The sequence below is a fragment of the Corylus avellana genome, chromosome ca5 (genome assembly GCF_901000735.1).
Source record: "Corylus avellana chromosome ca5, CavTom2PMs-1.0".
Taxonomy (NCBI): Eukaryota; Viridiplantae; Streptophyta; class Magnoliopsida; order Fagales; family Betulaceae; genus Corylus; species Corylus avellana.
The window spans coordinates 16898408-16920946 of NC_081545.1; the positions used below are offsets into that span (position 1 = coordinate 16898408).

General features: G+C 40.1%; 1 protein-coding gene across 1 annotated transcript; it reads left to right on the plus strand.

Moving 5' to 3' along the window:
- The first annotated feature begins 1033 nt into the window (after positions 1-1033).
- Positions 1034-16707, plus strand: LOC132182639 (glutamyl-tRNA(Gln) amidotransferase subunit A, chloroplastic/mitochondrial). The gene is made up of 10 exons (XM_059595941.1): positions 1034-1547; positions 1679-1990; positions 2390-2569; positions 2698-2792; positions 5374-5449; positions 5625-5702; positions 6132-6225; positions 6304-6353; positions 15396-15509; positions 16173-16707. The coding sequence occupies exons 1-10, from the start codon at positions 1044-1046 to the stop codon at positions 16263-16265; spliced, it is 1596 nt and encodes a 531-aa protein (XP_059451924.1). The 5' UTR covers positions 1034-1043; the 3' UTR covers positions 16266-16707.
- Positions 16708-22539: the final 5832 nt, after the last annotated feature.

Here is a 22539-nt window from a genome sequence, read left to right on the forward strand (position 1 = left end):
CTCTTTTGTTTTTGTTTGTTTTTTTGAATTTATATGGATATTTTATAGAGAAATGATTTGTGTCAATAATTTGTCTATATTTTTGTCATCTTATTTTACAAATCAATCATTAGATTTGTGGACTCCATATAAGTCAATGATGTACTCCATAAATCTAATGATTTATCTATTGAATATGTAGGAAAATATGAGAAAATGATTAACACCAATCATTTCTTATTTTTATATTATTGAAAAAAATTTGAAGATCATATTTATTTTTTTGTTGACTTTGAAGGGACATTGTTTTTTTTTTTTTTTTTTTTTTTTTTTGGTAAATATATTATAAGTCCCTGAGTCAATCCGCCAAAACTAAAAAATTCATAATTTTTTTTCTTCGACTTTTTACTCTCTGAGTCAATCAAAATGCCAATAAAATTTCTACCGTCAAAATTGTGTAACCGCTGTTAGTCCTAATCAAAATGCACCGTTTTGGTCATGTTAGCTGAATAGTTTTTTATTAATTTAATTTAAAAATTAAATATAAAAAAAAATTTGAAGGGGTGTCCAGCGGTGGGGTTGCCACCCCTAGCCACCCCCAAACCCCCAGGGGTTGGCCCGGTGGCAGCCCCACCGCTGACCCCTTCAATTTTTTTAATTTTTTTTTTTATTTTTTATATTTAATTTTAAAATTATTATGCTAACGTGGTAAAACGGTGCATTTTAATTGGGACCAACGATGATTATACAATTTTGACGGTAGTGATTTTATTGGCATTTCAATTGACCCAGGAAGTAAAAAGTCAAAAAAAAAAAATTAATAATTTTTTAGTTTTGATGGCCTGACTCATGGACTTATAATATATTTACCATTTTTTTTAATAATTAAATGAGACATTTACACAATTAGTAGTTTATAAATAGTTTGAAAATATATGTAAAAATGATAGTACTATTCACAACCGACCCGGTTCTGTTCCCGACCCGAGCGCAAATTCCCATCCCCAGTTAAAGTTCAACTTTCCTCGCCCACTCTGTGTGTGTCAACTTTGAGTAATTGGAAAATGCTATCAACACTTCATCCTCCTCGCTCCCTCTCCTCTCGCTTCCCTCGATACATATCGTCACTCCCCGTCACCCTCTGCACCCTCACCGCCCAATCCCCGCCTTCCCAAATCCTCTCCATCCGCCATGCCCTACTCTCCCGCCACGTCACCGCCACCCAGCTAGCCGAGTCCTACCTCTCCCGCCTCCGCCTCACGGAGCCCCACCTCCGGTCCTTCCTCCACCTATCCGACGCCGTTTCTCAGCAGGCATCCCGCATTGACGAACTGATTGCCGGGAACGAGCAGGTGGGCCCCCTCGCCGGCGTCCTCGTGGCCGTCAAGGACAACATCTGTACGGCGGATATGCCCTCCACAGGTGGGTCACGCGTGCTCGAGGGCTACCGCCCGCCGTTCGATGCCACGGCCGTCAGGAAGATCAAGGAGCTCGGGGGCATTGTGGTTGGAAAGACCAATCTCGACGAGTTTGGCATGGGGAGCACCACCGAAGGCTCTGCTTTTCAGGTCCTAAAATTTTATCATTGCCTTTCTGAGTTTTCTGAGATTTGGTTAGTGTTTGGTATCGAATTAGGCTTTTCAAGTAGTTTGGTAACAGGAGTTGGTTTACTCAGGTGATGCATGTGTTCATTCGTTAGGTGACTGCAAACCCATGGGACGTGTCTCGGGTGCCAGGAGGATCATCAGGAGGCTCAGCTGCGGCTGTTTCCGCCAGGCAGTGTGTGGTGTCACTGGGAAGCGATACCGGTGGAAGTGTCCGGCAGCCAGCATCGTTCTGTGGCGTCGTTGGATTGAAGCCCACGTATGGACGCGTCTCAAGGTATGGGCTTATGGCGTATGCATCGTCCCTTGATGTCATTGGCTGCTTTGGATCGTCGATTGCCGATACTGGGATTCTTCTTCATGCAATTTCTGGTCACGATCGACTTGATGCCACCAGTAGTAAGCGAGTAAGGGGCTCTTATACCCTTGTTTTGTATGTACAAATATGGTCTTTTGCATACTTGTAAGTGACCAAATTATGACCAAGTTTTATATGTAGCGAGTGAGGGATTGAGTTTGTGTATATGTTTTATCTTTGGTATATAGCTAAAAGTGGGTTGATTTCTGCCACCTGAAGATATACCTGGTATGTTTTAAACAAGAAGCCGCCTAATCTTGTTGGTGTACATCCTGCATTGTGTGACTTTATTGGTTTTTAAGTAAGAGTTGTTGATCTGAATATAGTGCTGTTGAAGACTACGATATTAGGATGACATGCATTTTTTTTTGAGTGTCCTGTGTCTAATGTGATGTGATGTCATTGCATTGTGTTCTGTTTTAATTTTGTAAGATGTTTAACTTTTCAGGAGGTTCCTGATTTTGCATCTCAATTTGCTTCCACGGATTTTTTGGAATCTAAACCATTGAAGGGACTAAGGGTTGGTCTGATACGTGAAACTCTTGATGATGGTGTTGATAGTGGAGTGATATCTGCAATACGGGGTGCTGCTTTGCATCTCGAGGACCTAGGATGCTCTGTGTCAGAGGTCGACTTTTTATAGTTTATATTCCTTGAATGAACCATTTCCTGCTCTAACTTCTCTACTTCATTCCAGAAGTTTATGCATATTCTTTTAACATCTTTTAAAACCTTCTGTGAATCTTAAAATTGTAGATCTCCTTACCATCTTTCTCCCTTGGGTTGCCTGCTTATTATATTCTTGCGGCATCTGAATCATCTTCCAACTTATCACGTTATGATGGTGTTAGGTAATATGCTGAGAAATTCTTATCCTACAATGATGATATATATTTTTTCATATGGTCTGCATATATACTCTCTCTCTCTCTCCATACACACGTGTACTTATATGTATTAATCAATTTGCATAAATAATGTTATGTTATTTCTTAGGTTAGAGAGAGAGAGAGAGAGAGATGCAGCACAAGAACTGAGGGAAAATACTGTTTATGAAACACTTTAGCAGAGCTTTATATTAGGTTATTGATGGGTTTTTGAGTATTTTTTGTTCAGTTTAAAGCAAGGATCATAATCGATTGTTTTTAGGTTAAGGTTTTGTTTTCTTATAAATAGAAGATTATAAAATCATTGTTAGATTGCTACTCTTATGATTATCAAGAAAAATTGTCTTTGGCTTGTTAGTTCCTTTGAGAACTCTTAAAGGTTTTACTTATTTCAACACGCTAAGAGCTTTCCCAGCAGCTCTCCTAAAGCTGCTTCCCTTCCTAAAATTTAAGGAAAATTTTGAAAATACCACAAAATCACACGTGTAGCAGGTTCTTCATGTGTTCTGTAGCAATTCTCACGGTTTATTATAATCATAAAAGGACATTCTCTCTCCTCTCTCCTCTCACACCTCCTACAACACATCCCTTGTACAATCACCGAAACACAAACCCATCAACCCCACCTCCAATTTCATCTACCATCCCACCATCAATCCAAAGCTAACAAACAATTTTGCAACTTTCATTGCCATTCAGTTGTGACCCTCCAGAGACAAAATAAAACACCCAACCTTTAACTCCTCTGCCATTGACGAGCAACATCCCTTTGCCATTGAGTGAATTGTAGATGCCGACCACAATGCCATGGCCGAATGACCACCACATTGCCAGATTAGCTCAACATCTCTTTTTCTTGCCCGTCCTCACTCTCTCAGCTGTGATGTTCAAAAGGGGGAAACTCACTCTCTCAATCGGCCTAGATGCTTCTGCTGGTAAACGAGGAGATTCAGAATAAACGTAATCTTCATAATCCACTATGGCTGTCGTACTTGCCTCTATTTAGGAGGAAACAGAAGGGATGGGGGGCATGGGTTTCCACTTTTCAGCATCTATGCTAGAGAGAGAGAGAGAGAGAGAGAGAGAGAGAAGAAAAAAGTAAAAAAATAATATTTTAGGGAAGCAAAAAATAGTTTGGTTCCTTACATTTAGGGAAAACTGAAGGGAGGCCACTGAGAATGCTTTAAACAGCTTTCCCTTTGTTTCCCTTTAAGATAGGCTTCGATTAAAAATTGAAAATCTATACCCACTTGCACGTCCATTTGTGTTACAACAAGTGAGTTTGGGTAGTCAATTTGGAGGTAGAAACCAACTAAACCTATAAATAAAAAAAAAAATAAAAAAAATAAAGGAAAATGAAAAAGAAGCCAACTAATGAGCATTTGTGGTTTAGTTGAAAGGATTTGGCCAAAAGGGGAAAATATTTTTTACTTAAAGATAAAGCATTAAAAAAAGGAGAAAATATAAAACCAGTCCCTCTGGTTGCACTAATTTACAATAAGCTCCATAGGGTTAAAAAATGACTTAAAACTTCCTATGGTAAGCCTAAGTGACAAATAACTCCCTATGTTAACTTGCTACTTGAAATTCTGACAGAATCTGCCAATGTACCACATAAATAAGAAAAAAAAAGAGAAAAAGATCAAAAGATGAAAAAGGAAAAAGAAAAAAATAGGGGGTGGGTTGACCACCTCCAAGCCGGTCAGAGGGGGTGACCAAACACCCCTTGTTTTTTCCTATTATAATTTTTTTTTTCTTTTTGATTTTTTTAATATTTTTGATCATCAAAATATTTTGTTATAGAAGAGACTTGTCTAATTTTGATTGGGGATGATGTGGCCCATCGGTGGATTCTATCAAGATTTCAAATGTCAAGTCAATGTGGGGAGTGATTTGCCACCTATGCTTACCATGGGGAGTTTTAAGTCATTTTTCAACTTGAGGAAGATTATTGCAAATCGGTGCAACCACAAGGACTGGTTTTGTATTTTTCTCTTAAAAAAACTTAATATAAACTGTGGGGCCATATGCATGATAGTATATTTGTTAAGATTGGATTAAATGGAATTGTGAATTATCAATTATAAATACACTGCGAAGTAGCTAGAGATTTGTGGGTTTCGGTTTTCAGTCTTTTCTGGATAGAGTGGGTCATGCCTCAACAGTGGAGTTGTTGGCTAGTTGGAGAGGCGGGTTTGGTAGCCACCTTTGTATAGATGTTTTGAGGATGGTTCCTCTATGTTTGATGTGGTACATTTGGAGAGAATGCAATGCTACCAATTTTGAAGATTGTGAGTGAATGGTGACAGAGTTAAAAGCTTTGGTGTTCAAAACTCTTTATGGGTGGATGGTTGCTCTCAATAGTTCTCGTTTTTCTAATTTTCTTGAATTTATAGATTTGTGTTTTTGCTCTTCTCCCTAGTTGGGTGTCCCTCTTGTATGGTCCATGTTGCACCACTTTGCGCTTTTTAAAAAGATTGAATTACTTATAAAAAAATACATAAGCAAGTGAGTTATCATTTTTGTTATCTATATCAATATCCAGGTATGGAAACCAAGTCACTGCTGGCGAGCTAACCTCTCTTTATGGGGATTCTCGATCTAAAGGATTCGGTCCCGAGGTACATGAACTTTAGGTGGCTATTCATACTTTTGCTTGGGTTTTGAAGATCTCATAAACTGGCACATAATTACTAGATTTCATTGAACTAGTTGTTACTTAGCATTAAAGGAAATCATAAATTAAAGTTTTACCTGTCAGTGGCTTTGAATAAACCTATGTCTACATTTCTGCAGGTCAAAAGGAGAATTTTAACAGGAACATATGCCCTTTCAGCTGGTTATTATGATGCATATTACAAGCGTGCCCAGCAGGTACTACAATCATAGTGCTATTTGTTTTCATTTAATCAGTGTAATTTGTTTTCTTAACCTGATTAAGATGATTTGGTAATGAGGGGCACCCCATATGTAGAATTTCTATGTATTTTTTTTTTGGATAAGTAATTATGGTATAAAAGAGCGCAGAGGGGCGCAACCCTGGCATTATAGAGAAAAAAAATACCAAATCTGAACCATGGACTTGGTACCATGGATAATAGGCTTAACTGATGTCAACCTTGCGACTCTTTTATTTCTAATGACTGTAGTCTTATTTTTACAACATTGATTTTTGTGGATATCCCAGTCATAAAAACATTTATCGTAGTTCTTTGGTGGTTCTTTTATATTGATATGTTTTCTTCATGATCCTCTGGAATTACGGTGTTCAAGAAGAAATTTATGATTGTAATAGTCTTTTAGGTGAGGACCATAATACGGAAAAGTTTCAAGGCAGCATTGGATGAAAATGACATCCTAATTTCACCTGCTGCTCCATCTGCGGCTTATAAGATTGGTATGCTGCTTCTGTCTTTTGTTTTTGTGTTAGTAGTGTGATTCTTTCATAGTGGATAACCACTTTTTATGTTTACAGGTGAGAAAAAAGATGACCCATTGGCAATGTATGCAGGAGACATCATGACTGTGAGCATTTCAACTCTTTTTTATCTTCTGCTATATTTAATGTTTTTTATTTGTTACTTGTTTTGTCATATTTTTTCTTTCTTTTCTCCATGGATAGGACAAAGAGAATGGAGAGAAACATTTTTTTTTTGATAAGTAATGTTGTAAATATCAAAAAAAGCATAATGCGCCTCTAAGCATACAGAAAGTATACGAAGGAAAACCCTCAAAAACCCACAAAAAGAACACCTTATACAAACCCTAAAAACCAAAGAATCCTAAAGAAACCTTGTGCCCTAAAACCCACAAAAGCCCTAAATACAATTGACCATACTAGAGCCATGATCTCTAGCCTCAAAATTAATGGAGCATTCCAAATTTTTGAGCTCCCTCTTCCCCTTAACCTTTGGAGCAAAAACGTCCTTTTTGGGCTCCCGCTCCTCTTCAGTGACTGAGAAAGTATCCAAAAGACTTTTCTCGTCACCTCCACAAGACAAACCCACAATGGAAGCGAATTTCACCGCATCGAGCATCTCCTTGGAATAACCCTCCAGCCCCTCCACCGGAGTTTCCGCCACAACCTTGGCTAGCAACTCCTTGTTCTTATTCTTATGCAGCTGCTATCTTATCCTTCACTCTTTGGGAATACCCTAGTTGAGACTTGGAGACAGAGGAATAAATAGGAGCATCACTCTCCGTTGTGCGAGGATAAGGTTGGCGAAGTCTCATACCTAGCTCAGCCGCTCCATGGGAACTGTCATTCTTGGAACCCTGAATTGACGAAGACGCCACCTTCACCACAGGCAGAGAAGGAGAAACAATTCTCGACCCGAAAAACCCCCGTCGGATCAAACCTTTCGCCGGTGCAGGGTGCCTATTAGTCTTATCAGGAATTTCCTCCGTCGCCAGAGAAGCATAAGCCCCCATCGGAGAAACAAAATCTCCTGCCATAGAAAAAGGGCCCTCCCTTGCCCTGCTTAGTGGGCTTGCCGGAGAAATAGAAGCCTCCGCCGGAGAAACAGAAGTGACCGCCATAGAAGCAGGAGCCTCCTCCAGAGAGAGAGAGGCCACTGCCAGAGACATAGGGTCTTCCTCTAGAAGGACAGAGATTTTTGCCAAGGAAGATGCAGAATGCTCCCTAACCCTACATAGAGTACTCACTGGAGTAGACTGTCGGACCTGGACTCTCTCCGACAATAGAGCATTCTTCGATGTAGAACCCAAACCCGTCACAACCTCAACATCGGTGTGTTTAGACACCCACAGACTGGGAGGAGATAGACAGATTGCGCTCCTGCCGGACCTGGACCCAACATCGGCAACTCCACTACCATCGCCGATAAAGCACGCCATCGCCGGATCCAAGCCATCGCCTGTAAGAGGCTCTGGAGGGTCATCGTCCTTGAACACAATTGAACCCTGCAGGTCCTTAGACACCAGCGGACCCACGCTTACCGTCACAGGGGCAAAAACTCCATTGGGCACATCAGAGATGCTGCCGGAGACAACAACAAGGCCCACCGAAAATGAAGCTATCGGCGATAATACTCTGCCCTGAAGTGGCTTAGTCTGAGCCTTCATCTGCGTTTTGCAAGGAGGCTTAAGATGCGCAGCGGGTTTGGGCTTTGGAGAAAGCCCAAGCCCGAAACCCTTAGGGACTTTCAGACTATTTAACACAACCCTTATCTTTTTCCTTAATGGAATTCCTTCAAACCCTGCTTGAAGGCCTTCAAATAGCCTAGTAAGTATACGGTCCAGCTCTGAATGGAATAACCCTAAAAGATATTTTACCCATTGCTTGACAGAATTGCCCCTCATCTTCTTCGTAGAGCCAGCCGCCAGCACAGAAGAAGACTCCGAAGCACCCATAGTCTCCAGCTTCTCTAGCTCAAAGCAATCCACCGTGACCCGCTGCTCATTCCCACCATACCCCACCTCAAAACACGCCGTCACTGGGAAAAGATCCATGCAATGCGAAGAATGCCCCTTCAAACCCCTGTAAACCACCTCAGGGCAAGGCTTCGATTGTAACACCTCTGCAAAGGATCGTCCCTGAGTACATCCAACAGATGCATCTTCCCAAGCAGTCTTGATCTACTCGGTCTGCATCCTCGGCAAAGAGGGTATCTCAAACTCCAAAGACCTAATCCTCCCTTCGGGAGGAGCCATCATAAGTCGCAGCTCACCCGCAAATTGACGCCAGTCCCGCCCATAACGACCCTTCAAGAGCCAAATGACTCCTTTACATCCAACCTCCGCATAAATGGACACCTCCAGGAACCTTCCTGCCTTATTACCACCCCATGAACCATCATAACTTTATCTCCCTTACGGTAAGACTTGGCGATATTAGCCTTCACCTGACTCGCTGCTTCCACCGTATCCGCCAACCAAGAAGAACATTGGTTGCTCGCAAATATAAACCCTATGAAACCTTTTCTCCTTTCCTCCAAACAAAGGTCAGGAGACCCTTCCTTTGCTGATAAGCAAAAGGTTTTTGCTTCAATGGAGAAGCGACGTTCCATCACAAACTCGCCGAACCCTCGTGCTTAGCGCCTACATGCGCCACCGCTAGGGCTAATTGGGAAAGAAAAAAGAGGAGAGAACGAAGCGTTTTTTCACGTGCTTGAGCTTGATCTTATAGACATATGGAGAGAAACATTAAAAGGACCTAAACTAGATTAGTGAGAAAAGATTTAAATGTTTATCAGAATTTAATTGCCAATAGCAACCTAATGATGGGAATGAGGTTGTGGATAAAGTAATTTGTTTTTTTAAGTTGCTGGGGAAGGAGAGTATGACTTGGTTGTACGCCACGGTGGAGGATTTGGCACAAAAGACTGAGGCGAAGGACTTTGTCAAGTCGACTGGGGAGGGGACCAAGGCTCGTATAGCTCAACGACAATCTAATAAGTCCGGCTTCATGGTGGTGGAGGCGTATGGGGGTGGTGGTCGTCGAGGCTCTTTTGTTGTGCTGGAGGGACAAGAAGGGAGAGGTGGAGAATTTTTCGCAGCGGAACTGGGCAAGGCAAACCAATGACATGGGTAATTCTCATCGGCTCCTCTGTGCAAGGAGTTTACTTTAGGCAGCCCTCCCTTCGTGGAGGTGCTAGGTGGGGACGAAGAAGCCCCCGATTTGCTCAACAGAGAATGATTTGAGGTCGGGGAAGTCTCTAATAGACCCTCTGATTTCTTGCGTGGATTATGATGTTAATGATGTCCGGTCATGTCTCTATGCTACGGATGCAATGGGTAATAAGGAAGGAGTGGCATGCATTAGTGGGATTCTTAAATCCCTGAGTAGTCGGTGGTACTTTTAGAAGGGGAAGTGGACCGGAAGCTGGGTTTAGTGGATGAGGGCTTGGGCTCTTTTGGGTTGAAGGATGTGAAATTTAATAAAGGAAAGGCCCAATGGGTGTTGTCAACTCCTCTTGCAAGCCCTACTCCTAAAAATCAGTGCTTTGATTGGTGAAGAGAAATAAGGGCCCTTTAGTGAAACATGCATTTTGCTTGAAGCCAACTTGTAAATGGGTCAGGAAAGCTCGGGTTGGGGAAGCCCATCTCACGGGTTTTGACCTGACTGTGGATACAGGTCGAAGGAGCTTAGTTTCGGGTCTTGATAGCGCTGCCCAAGCTAGTGGCTCAACGGTGGATCTACCGCGAGTCACTGCCAATTTCGTTGCTGGAGTGCGAGTGCCCATTGGTGATGCAACTTTGCAAGCTGATAGCTCGTTGCTTACGGTGGACGGTGAACTCACCTGTGGTGTGTCTTTGCAAGAGGCTAGATCACTGGTGGATGCATCAGTAGTCATCGAGGCTAATGAGGGAGGTGGCGTAGATCTCTCTGGGGTTGTTGTAACTCGTTTTGAACTTCCAAGGTTCTCTCTGACCATGGAGGATCCACCGTTGCTTTGGTCATGTAACTCTGGCTCTCCTCCTTTCCACTCAGATTTCGCTGGTGAAGTGGTTGAGTTGACACCCATTCTACTTGGTCTCTCCAATGCAATGTTCGAAGATTGGTTTGCACCCTGTGAGTTTGTCTAGCCTGGGCAGACTTGGAAGCTTGAATATTTTTGGGGGGCTATGCCAGTTTGTTGATTCTTTCATCTCCTCTTTGGAAAGGGGAGTTGCAGGGGGACAATGAATGAATGTGTGGGGATGGATATTGGTATGCTTTTTCTAAGCTAGCTGGGGGTGAGAAGGTATTTTTTAGTTGGGGTGAGAAGGCAAGTGAGCAGGGTCCTTGTCTGGATATGGACTTGCTCTCTAACGTGGAGCCTACTCCATTGAGATGTGTGCAGCAGTCTCTTCTAAGAGAGCAGCATGGTCTTTGCTTCAGATTGGGTGCTGCAGACAGTGGAACAAATCCGTCATATTGTGGGGCTTTCGTGTTGAGAGTTCTGAAGAGGAGCTGGTGGCCTTGTTTGCGGCCATGGATGCTAGCCAGTTGGAGTAGGTGTTGTCCTCATGTTCCAGTTTTGGGAAAAAAAGGCAGCAGAGAATTAAGAAGGTTAGTTTGCTCCATAAACTATGATGCGAATAATGGTAGTGCTAGCCACGGTAGAGTGATGGGGGAGGGCTGCTAATGGTTTTTTATGAAGCCTAAGTTGTTCTCTTGGAATGTAAGAGGATTGAATGAGGCTGACAAGGATATAAGAGTTAGAAATCTTCTTGGACAATGGAAGGCAGATATTATTTATTTACTGGAGACCAAATTGGAGTTTATTTCCAGCAGTGTTGTACATAGCTTGTGGGGGTGTCAGCATTTGGATTGGTTCTACTCACCTTCTAGAGGGGCTTTTGGTGGCATTTTGGTTGTGGGATAGGAAGGTGGTGGAGAAGATTGAAGAGTGTATTGGGGAGTGTACAGTAGCTTCTTTTAGATACATCGAAATGATTTCTCCTAGGCTTTTGTGGGGGTTTATGGGCATAATTCCGATCGTGATAGAAGGTTATTATGGGAGGAGCTGGCTGGTTTGCTTGGTTGGTAGAATTTGCTTTGGTGCATTGGGGGTGACTTCAACGTTACCTACTATGGTGCATTGGTAGACTGAAGCTTGCTTTAGTTTCGGTATGATGGAGTTTTCTGATTATATTTCTGAGTTGGGCCTCATGGATCTTCCCCTTGTTTGGGGGGTGGGGGGGGTCTTTTACGTGGTCTTATGACAGGGACTCTCCCTCTAGGTCAAGAATCGATAGGTTTTTTGTCTCTTCGGATTGGGAAGTTAAGTTTCCCGATCTTTTTCAAAAAAGGCTGCTAAGATTGCGCTTAGACCACTTTCCCATTCTCCTTGATTGTGGTGATTCTCTGAGAGGCAAAAAATATTTTAAGTTTGAGAATATGTGCGACTTAAGGCAAAAGGTTTTGTGGACAGGGTAAGGCAGTGGTGGTCTTTCTATTACTTTCATGACTCTTCTAGCTTCATTTTGGCTAGGAAGCTAAAGGCATTGAAAACTGATTTAAAAATCTAGAATGAAGTTTAAGTTTGAGAATATGTGACTTTAAGGCAGAAGGTTTTGTGGACAGGGTAAGGCAGTGGTGGTCTTCCTATTACTTTCACGACTCTTCTAGCTTCATCTTGGCTAGGAAGCTAAAGGCATTGAAAACTGATTTAAAAATCTAGAATGAAAAGGTGTTTAGCAATGTGGAGTTTTTAAAAAATCTCTTCTGGTCTTGTGTTCTGGATGGGTTGGAGGAGGTGAGAGCTTTAGTTGATGAAGACAAGTTGAGGAAAACCTCGGTTATTAGTAAATTGGAAAAAAACTTTATTAATGGAGGAGATTAGTTGGACGCAAAAGTGAAAGGGCTCTTTGGCTAAAAGAGGGTGACAAATGCACTAGGTTTTTTCATCAGGTGGCAAACTCAAATAGGAGAAACAACTCCATTGAAGCTCTGGTAGTGGATTGGTTATTCTCTTCTGGCCAATCTATTATCAGGGAATATGTTGTGCGATACTATGATAGGTTGTTTACAAAACAGTTCAGTTGGATGGCCTTGTTTTTTACTCCATATCTACAAAGGATGCATCGGGGTTAGAGAGCCCGTTTGAGGAAGTTGAGGTTTTAAGGTGGTGAAATATATGAACAGTGATAAGGCACCAATGCCTGATGGTTTTTCTATGGCTTTATTCCAAGCTTGCTGGGATGTGCTCAAGGCTGACATTATGGGGGCGTTTCATGACTTTCACACTAGTAGTAATTTTGAAAAAAGTCTTAATGCCACATTCATTCCAAAGAAATCCGGGGCTATTGATCTTAAAGACTTTCGGCTTATTAGTCTTGTGAGTGGAATCTATAAGATTATTGCCAAAGTGCTTGCCAATAGGTTGAGAAAGGTTGTGGAGAAGATTATTTTGAAATCTCAGAATGCTTTTGTTCAAGGTAGGCAAATCTATGATTCAGTTCTCATTGCAAACAAATGTTTGGATAGTAGAATCAGATTCGGTGAACTAGGGGTGCTTTGCAAACTAGACATTGAGAAGGCATATGATCATGTCAATTGGGATTTCTTGGCATATGATCATGTCAATTGGGATTTCTTACTTGTTAGTAGTTGTGGTTTTGAGGAGAAATGGCGCTCTTGAATAGCGCATTATATTTCTTCGGTGCGTTTTTCCATTTTGGTGAATGGGAGGGAAGTCCATTCGGTTTCTTTAGTAGCTCACGTGGTTTGAGACAAGGTGATCATTTTTCTCCATTTCTCTTTGTTATTGTGATGGAGGCTTTGAGTAGAATGGTTTCTGCCATTGTTAGTGGGGTCTTCTTTCTAGATTTTCTGTGGGGTCTAGGCAGTTTGGGGTGGTTGACATCTCTCATTTGTTGTTTGTGGATGACATTTTGGTTTTTTGTTGGGCTAAGCCTGATCATCTTTACTTTCTTCGTGCTTTATTTTTATGCTTTGAAGCTCTCCGGTTTGAAGATAAATGTGGCCAAGTCGGAATTGGTTTCCGTGGGTAATGTGGAGAATGTGGATGGGTTGGTGGGCATTCTAGGCTGCGGTGTTTCTTCTTTGCCTTTGAAGTATCTTGGTCTTCCGTTGGGGGCCTCCTCCTATAAGGCCAACGCAAACCGGAAGATCTTAGTTGTCCTTGGGATGAAGTTATTAAAAAGATCTCCGGTTGGCTAGTTGGAAAATAATGTACTTGTTTAAGGGTGGGAATGTTACCCTCATCAAGAGTACGCTTTCCAATTTGCCAACGTATTTCTTGTCACTCTTTCCTCTCCCTATGGGTTGCTAATTTTATCGAGAAGCTTTATCGAGATTTCTTATGGGACGGGATAGGAGAATGGTTCGAATTCCACTTGGTAAGCTGGTCCAGGGTTTGTTCTCCGATCTTTGAGGGAGGGTGGGGGTTTAGAACTTGCTGTTGTATAATCGTGCCCTCTTAAGGAAATGGCTATGGTGTTATGTGCATGAGAGAAGCCTAGTAGAGAGTTGTAGTTGACTCTAAATGTGGTAGTTCGTGGGGTGGGTGGTTTTCCAACGAACCACTCCTTATGGCTAGGGTTATAGAAGAATATTAAGAGGGATTGGGGATTGTTTTCAATTCACACCATTTGAGGTGAGAGACAGTGCTAAGGTGAGTTTCTAGCATGATTTGTGGTGTGGGAACATGGCCTTTAAAGAGGCTTTTCAAGATTATTTGGTATTGCTTGCATTAAGGATGCTTTCGTAATTGCTCATTTGGAGCTTTCTAGCGGTTCCAATTAGTGGAACGTAAGCTTTGTTAAAGCGACTCATGATTGGGAGGTGAATTTCTTTGCCTCAATTTTTTATTTGTAGTACTCAGGTAGAGCAAGAAAGGAAGGTGAAGACAAGCTTTGGTGGATCCCCTCTGAAAAAGGGTTGTTCATTGTTAGCTCCTTCTATAAGGTCCTTGTTTGTAATGGTGACATTCTTTTTCCTTAGAAAAAAAATTTGGCAGACCAAGGTTTCTTTGAAAGTAGCTTTTTTTGCTTGGTCGGCTGCCCTAAGAAAGATTCTTACCATGGATAACCTTAGGAAGAGGCATGTCCTTTTGGTTGATTGGTGTTGTATGTGCAAGATGGATGAGGAGTTCGTGGACCATCTTTTTCTACATTGTGAGGTAGCTTGTGCATAAAGAGTGTGTTTTTCAGTTGTTTTGGGCTTTCTTGGGCTAATGTATGTTTGTTAGTGGGCAGACGGTAGCTCTTAGATTGCTGCTATATAGAAGATAGTGCCTTCTTGTCTTTTGTGGTGTCTCTGGAGGGAGCGCAATGATAGATGTTTCGAGGATCGCGAGAGGACGTTGGCGGAGCTTGTCCTTATTTTCTTATACTCTGTATTCTTGGACAGTTGCTTTTTTAGCTTCCTTTGTGCTTAGCTTTTGTGATTTTCTTGTTCTCTTTTCTTCTCCTACTTAGGTGTTTATTTTGTTTATTTTCTTCTTCTCCTACTTAGGTGTTTATTTTGTTTATTTTCTGTGTACCCAAGTTGTGTCTTTTGCGTTAGATTTTGAGTACTTGTAAAAAAAAAATGTTTTTGAAGTTGCTTTTCAGCGGTTAAAAAGTAGTGGAGAAAACACAGTCAGGTACCTCTGACTCTGTAGAGCAGGATGGAACTATAAGAACATGCTGATGCTAATTTTTAAGATGAGGATAGGATTTAAATGATATGCATGCCTGGCCTCCTTTTCCCCTCCCGAGATCTAGAATCTCTGTGCATTCACATGTAGTGGAAATTCCAGGTGGTAGGAGCCAGTGGCTATACTCGGGCAATTTTGACCGGTTATCTCAAACCTCTACGTTTTTTTGGATGGACAATCTGCTGTTTCTGGTGCACAAGGAATTGCGTGAGATATATAACGCTTGATCTTAAATATTGTATTAAGCTTCCTGTTGTAGGTTCTGGGACACGAGATATCATCATGAATTATTGACAGACACTAGTCAGATTTTGTTCTAACTCTTTTATTTTATGTCTGTGGTTGAATTTCTATACACCCATTGTTTGACATCTATCAGGACCATGGCCAAGCTCCAACTATAAGCTCTTTTCCATGTTTTAGATTTGCTCAGTTGGTGATTTTGTTGTCAATACAGGTTAATGTTAACTTGGCAGGGTTACCTGCTTTGGTTTTGCCCTGTGGATTTGTTGAAGGGGGAGTTGCAGGCCTCCCTGTTGGTCTTCAGATGATTGGTGCAGCATTTGATGAGGTATTGTATTCTTATGTAGCAATAGATATTTTGATCTTAGAATTACTGCATAGTCAGACCTTGTTCTTCTGGTCCTTTGTAAGTGAGATGGGTTGCAACCTGTTATAGTTTTTCACTAATTAATTTAGTAAATGATTATTGAGTTAGTCTATTAATGAAAAATTAGAAAATTGGGGAGTGGTAAAAGAAGAATAATCTTCACTTTCAATGTTTTTTTTTAGATAAACTTTACTTACCAAACTAAACCTCTTTTGATTTTTTGATTTTTTTTGATTTTTTTTAATGAGCTCACTATTCAAAAGTAACCCAACTGATGAGTGCTTAATTGATAATTCCACAGGGACCAAGTTGGTCCAACAGCTTTTATTTAATAATCTCAAAGAGTTAATAATTCATACTTGATATCTTAGGGATTTTGTCATGTTTGAATTAACTATTAGCACATGTTTTGTGCTAATTGTTCGTGATTTACAATGAAACTTATACGTTAATAGATGCAAGGAGAGTGAAAAGATTACTTCTGAAAAGGTGGTGAATACCGAAGGCGTCCGCTTGCAAATTATACAGCACAACATTTGCATACCTAACCTGTGCTTATTGTAGTCCTCCATCATCATAACATTGAATAAAGGGCTGATATTAAGATTCGATTGATGTTTGCAGGAAAAATTGCTGAAAGTGGGTCATATCTTTGAGCAGACTCTTCAAAATTGTAGATTCGTCCCTCCACTGATAGAAGATGACAGTGCATGGTAGCAACCCTAGGAAGGATCTTTGATGAGGATTTGAAAACCTAAGCCAATTTGTGACACCTTTGTATTCATTGATTGAAGATTCCGGAGTCATCAATTTGAACATGACAGCATGCAGGGCCACTCCATTGATATAAAACAATTTTGGATGTATGATATGATATTGATAGGGGGTAGCATTGCCAATATTTTGGTATTTATTGGCTTTATTAATTAGAATTCGAATTTTCCTGGAACAGGCAGTTTCTGAAGCCATGTTTCCTCAAATGTAAAACTAAGATAGATACAGGTGATGATGAATGATGATATGGAAACCCAAGATCAAGCATTTATGCCCTCTTTTGATGGTTCCAGATGGGCCAGTAATGTAGTAATCTTGTGGAATTTCTGAGATTACTTTTAACTGTTAAGTGATAATAATCAACTTGATTAGATGCCATTTAGTTTTTGGGCTTGCCTTCTCTTCTCTGCTTTGTCAAAATAATATTCCACTCTATACAAACATTGAAATAATCGATGTGTGGATATTTCTCACAACTATGTTCTATTATTGTGGACCAATCAAATCATCTGCTTCGTGCCAAAATTTATTCTTCCAATAAATTTGATTGGAAGAATTTACAAGGTACCAATCTTATTGGAAAAAATATATGCTTTTTGGCGTAGCTACTCAAAAATAAATGTGAAACAATAATTAATGGATATCTATTTATCCTATATTTTAGTTTGAGTTAATATGATTGTGTAACGAAAAATAAAAATAATTTTTTTTTTAATTTATTTATTTTTTTATTTTTAATAATGAGAATTTCATTTCTGGAAGGAAATATGTGAATAATATAAGAAATTAAACAAAAGGATTTTTCAGAGTATGCTTTGATAGGTCATGAGTTACGATATACCCTTTCAAAAAAAAAAAGTAATGATATACATCATTTTTTTTCTTCTTCTAATTAATTAATACCGTACTATATCTCTCTTTCTACGACGCTTACATCTTCCTCCCCAAGACGTAAGACTTCATCTCCAAGCCTGGCTTACATGGGATGAGGGAAGCATCCCTATGCCTCCCTTGCACTCATCGCTGCCTCATGCGCCTCCATCTGGCCGGCCATCACTTTCGGGTGAGTAGATCTCATGCGCCTGCCTATGGAATTCACGCTCTTTGTGTCCTCGCCATCTCCGCTGCTGGTGCTATTGTTTTTTGAGTTTAATAATTTATTTATGCTGTTTCTTTGTTTTTTTATTTATGTTGTTTCCTTGCAGGTGTCCGAGTAGGATTGAAGGGTAATACCCCTATATGTGTCCCTTGCTCTCGAGGTTCAGATAGGGTTAAAAGGGTTTCCCGACGGTCATGCCCTTACTTGTACCTTATCTAACAACCTTAATTGATGACCTCTTATTTTGGTGTTTGAGCCAAGAATTCATAGGGTCATGTCATTTATTTGATGCATTTCATTTTAATTTATGTTTACTTGGATTGTTTTGACGCTTATTGTTGAGCGGTCCAACCCTTTATTTTTATATTTTTGTAGTTCTTCCTTGTTGTACTTATAAAAAAGAAATGAATCCTTGTTGTCAAAAAAAAAAAAAAAAAAAGAACTGTTAATCAGTCGACGTTAGCCAAAAAACGAAAAAACTTATGAACACACACGTATCAAGCTATGGAGACTCATCTAAGCTTTAGAGAAAGTCTCATCTCAGAAATGATCAATAAACTTGAACTCTCTTATTGATTCCTAAAACCGTTGATACATCACCTTATAATGCTCTACCAACTCACAACAAAACAAAACCTATATAGGACACAATTACCAATCAAATCCTAAGGTCATCATAAAGAAAGTTCTAACGTCATATAGGACTTACCAAAAAAAAAAAAAAAAAACTCCTTTAGAAGGACACTGAGAGAAAAAAAAAAAAAAAAAATCTCCTTACATAGGCGGTAAGGGCTTCAATATTGAAGATTGGACTTAGCTACAAATTAGAAGGAAATTCAATATGAAATGCATTGGAGTATTTACTCCAATAAACCCTAATCCAAAGTATTTACTAGATTGTGTTTGGCTTAAGAGAACGGGCTAATAGGTTTACCTAGTTCATTAGGGTTCACTAGAAATAAGAATTTTGACTTTTGGTTCGGACTAAATGTTCGAAGCCTAGTACACCAAACGTTTGAACGAAACCCTAGAGAAGAACAACCACACATGGACCACTCGAACATTTGACCTTAAACCTCTCTCAGAACGTTCAACCATGGAGCACCCAAACGTTCAACCTGCAACTCAAGAACCGTTGGGTAATAGTACACCGAACGTTTGGTTGCTTAGAGACATCATAAAAGCAGCCCATTCTTATCCATATATTTTCTCTCTTATAAATACCCCACCCCCTTCGATTCTTAGCACATATTTCGACCCTCTTGCTTAGTGAAACTCTTGTGTGAGAGAGTGTTCTGAAGAAGAAAGATGTGTTCTTGGTGGTTTTTGCTCTCAAGGAAGTAACCTTCTAGGCCTAACTCATTTCTTACCTTGTTGTTATTTTGTTTAAGTGTTTTACATGACTAACTTTGTAGGTTTGTGTTATTGGTCAGATTCTTAGTTTAATGATAGGTTAACATTTTGATGATGTTAGACGTAATTTCTTTCAGCATAGAGGTGCTATTTTGGGGTAGGACTCTGTTAAGGATCGTGTTAAGACCTTAAGATTTGCTTAGAAGTGGTTTAGTGGCTCGTTGGTTTGAAATGAGTTTTTTATTCAATACCGAACGTTTGACCCTCTATGTCCGAATGTTCAATGATATGGTCGAACGTTCGGATAGAGGACGTTCGAACCCCTCTATCCGAACGTTCTATGGTTAGGAAAAAAGTATGTGAAAGAACAACAAGGATTGTGTTCTACCCCCAAATCAAATGCATAAGCAATTTATATAAAGAAAATAAATTGCAATACTCAATATCACCAAATAATCAAAGTATGGAACTAAGCCAAATAACAAAATAAAACATGCACATCGGAATTTAAAGCAACATCACCAATACAACACAAAGTTTGTTTACAAAGTGAAAAACCCTTGAACTCCTCAAGGTAAAACCACTCCGGGGCAGCCAAACCCAGGAAATCACTAGATGAAGATTCACAGTTATAGAATAGAAGATACTCACTCCTTGGAGGACCTCTAGACTTTGTAAGAACAAGCATCCCAGCTTCTCTCCATCGTGACCATCTTCAAGCAATGACTTTCCTTACCGACCCTTCGGTAGGCTTCCTTCACCAAGCATCCAAAGTAGCAATCTTTAAGTAGATGAACGAACAAGGCAACACGCTAACAATCAACAACCCAAGTGGTAGAAAGCTTCAAGCTTCTCAAGAACTCCACTTGCTACAACATTGGTGAAGCATGAAAGAAAGCATGGCTTCCAACCCAATCCCTCTTTAATCAACATAGAGAGGTAATCCACCTTCTCTAGAGACTCTCCCGTATTATTTTCGTGCTTGGAGGTCTAACCTTCCTAAATGAGCACCCTTTTCTCTATATACAAAGAGAAAGGGAAAACTTGTCATAAGCTGAAAAAGTCATTTGGGGAACCAAACCAGTCCAGGTATTCTAGCAATAACTTCTTCCTCCAAGTTCCAAATGACGTAAACTCAACGGTTCTGGAAATCTCTTTCCCAGATGTACAACTTTGTCTCTAATGAGCATCTTCAAAGTCGTATGTTTTATAGGTCAAAATCAGCTTTGAACGTTCTACAGAAACCAACAGCGTCGTAACAAGAAATCAACTTCGTTAGGACGGGAATTGGTAGTGACTCCCTGTTTTCCCGTTAGGAGCTGCGTTATGACACCCAATTAACGGGAAAAATATTTCCAAGTGATGCCCAAGAGATGTCCGGGTGATGTTTGGGTGCTGGAACATTGTAGAACACTTCTGTAAACACATCCAATGCTTTTCCAAGAGCAATGGGAAGAAACATTAAGGAAGAAAACCAAGATACCATGGAAACTATACCTCACGTCTTGACGGCATCCAACAAAGACGAAATCCTTCTTCATGTATTAATAGGAAATGATTTCTGTCATGACGAAAGCCCAAATGACTCATCGACGTCATGTGTCCCATCTTGTTGCTCCATTTGACGAGAACCAGGGAGTCCAACTTTGGTCCCATTACATGTCCGTCCTATCAAGGCTTCTGACGAGAAATTAGTAGCTTTAGTTTCACTCCCATTGCACGCCCGTCCTAACGCAACTTCTCATGAGGAACCAGTAACCTCCTATTACATGCCCATCCTGACGCGCCTCTGACAAGGACACAGTAGAGACCTCTAACAAACATCCAATCTTCACCCTGACACTTGAAAAAGAATGAGAAATTACAAACAAATGTTTTGCTCATGGAATAAGGCCAAAACTGATGATAGGCAATTTCTCATATTTCAAAGGTGTGGAACCTCTAGAGGACTTTGAAGAAGCTTCATAAGGCACAAGTGAGTACAAACTTACATGGATACTTGTTATTATTTTTTCCACACAGCATGATTATTCTATACATATTAAACATGCATATTTACAACTCTCTTGAAATACATTTTGGATTATTATGAACTCTCTATTATGAAAACGTGTGCTGATTAAGCAGATAATGAAAATGATGAGATTGGTAAAAAAATGCGTGTAAGAGACAAAAAGACTAAAATTGCATCGTATGACATGGTACACCGGTATGTGTGGGATAACTGCTATAAGCTTACAAATTATACAGGTTAGCCCTATAGTCAAAAGATGTTTATGTCTATAATGGGCCTTGGATCCAGTGATTGTTCATGACTTGCGCAACTATGTTTGATTGGTGGTCGCTACAGAACGAACATCATTAGTAGCATGGGCCACCCAGTAACCTCTTGTTACATGCCGGTCCTGACGCACCTTCTGACGAGGAAACAGTAGAAACATCTAACAAACATCCAATCTTCACCCCGACACTTGGGGAAGAATGAGAAATTACAAACACATGTTTTGCCCATTGAATAAGGCCAAATACAACCTAACAATCTCCCTCTTGGCCATTCAATTACAAAACCCAAAATACATCCGAGACAACAACAATTACAAGTAAATAACAATTTACAACTCCAACCCCAGCCTAACAAACCAGTACTCGACTATGATTGATGGAATATGTTATTGTACTTGTTCTCTGAAAACAATAACGAACTCATTACAAGCATAGCGTTCAAACATACAGTAGGAGACACCTCCAACACTATCATCTAATAACCTACTCACATGAGTTTGCATGGGCTATATGTAAACCATAATAACAAAAAAAAAAAAAAAAAAAAACCCCTTCACAATAATTCTCCCCCTTTTTGTCTGAATGATCAAAGGGATTCAGAATGGAATACATTTTCCCCAAATTAATATGACAGGAGGAAAGAGAATAAACAACAGAAAGAATGCCACATGTGAAAGAATTTAAACAGAGAACCACATATAATCAAGCATGTGTCAGAAAGCATATCGAGCCAAGATATCTCATCTAATGTTAACTCCCTCTTAATATGAGCAACCTCTCCCTCACAAGTGTCTTTACAAATCACATTCTCTCAATTTCTGTCAACACAGGCAAATGAAGGAACTTAAGTGGCATCACTTGTATCGTTGGAAGGTATAAACAAGGGAGTACAAAATATCATAGTAGGAACACAGAAGGCTCAAGTCAAGACATACACTATGAGCACACATCACAACATAAGAGCATGATATGCTCAACTATACACATGAAGGTGCAAGTGAGTCGAAAGAAACTCCTATTCAAAAGCCCAATTCATGTCATCCAAACAAGGTTGAGATACATGAAAACATAAAATTAGCACAACTAACATGGCATTTGCAAAATCTCAAGCACATACCATCAAGACCATAAACTCACAATCACAACATGTGAATGAACAATTGCAAAAACTCAACACACAATCAAAAGGGCAATTGTCACCAATTTCACATATTATGGGAATATGAAATGAGAGAAGCAAGAAACAAATTAACATGTTATCAAGACACGCTGCATGTGAAAATGCAGTTTCAAAACAACCCAAACATGTTAAAGTATGGAAGATCCACAATCATAAATTGTGAACTCTACATTCTCCTAAAAATCAAATGTGCGAGATAAGAACATGAAATTCCAATCGTACATTTGAAACATACGAGCATGTGAGTCGAGGAGCCCAAAACATTTAAAAACAAAAGACACACGCACAAGACCATACAAAAA

What these genes read in the sequence shown, in the direction of transcription:
- LOC132182639 (XM_059595941.1), top strand. Translation starts at nt 1,044, where the DNA reads ATGCTATCAACACTTCATCCTCCTCGCTCCCTCTCCTCTCGCTTCCCT. An exon ending in ATGCCACCAGTAGTAAGCGA is followed by an intron (nt 1,991 to 2,389) that starts GTAAGGGGCTCT and finishes TTAACTTTTCAG; the next exon opens with GAGGTTCCTGATTTTGCATC. An exon ending in ATCTGCGGCTTATAAGATTG is followed by an intron (nt 6,226 to 6,303) that starts GTATGCTGCTTC and finishes TTATGTTTACAG; the next exon opens with GTGAGAAAAAAGATGACCCA.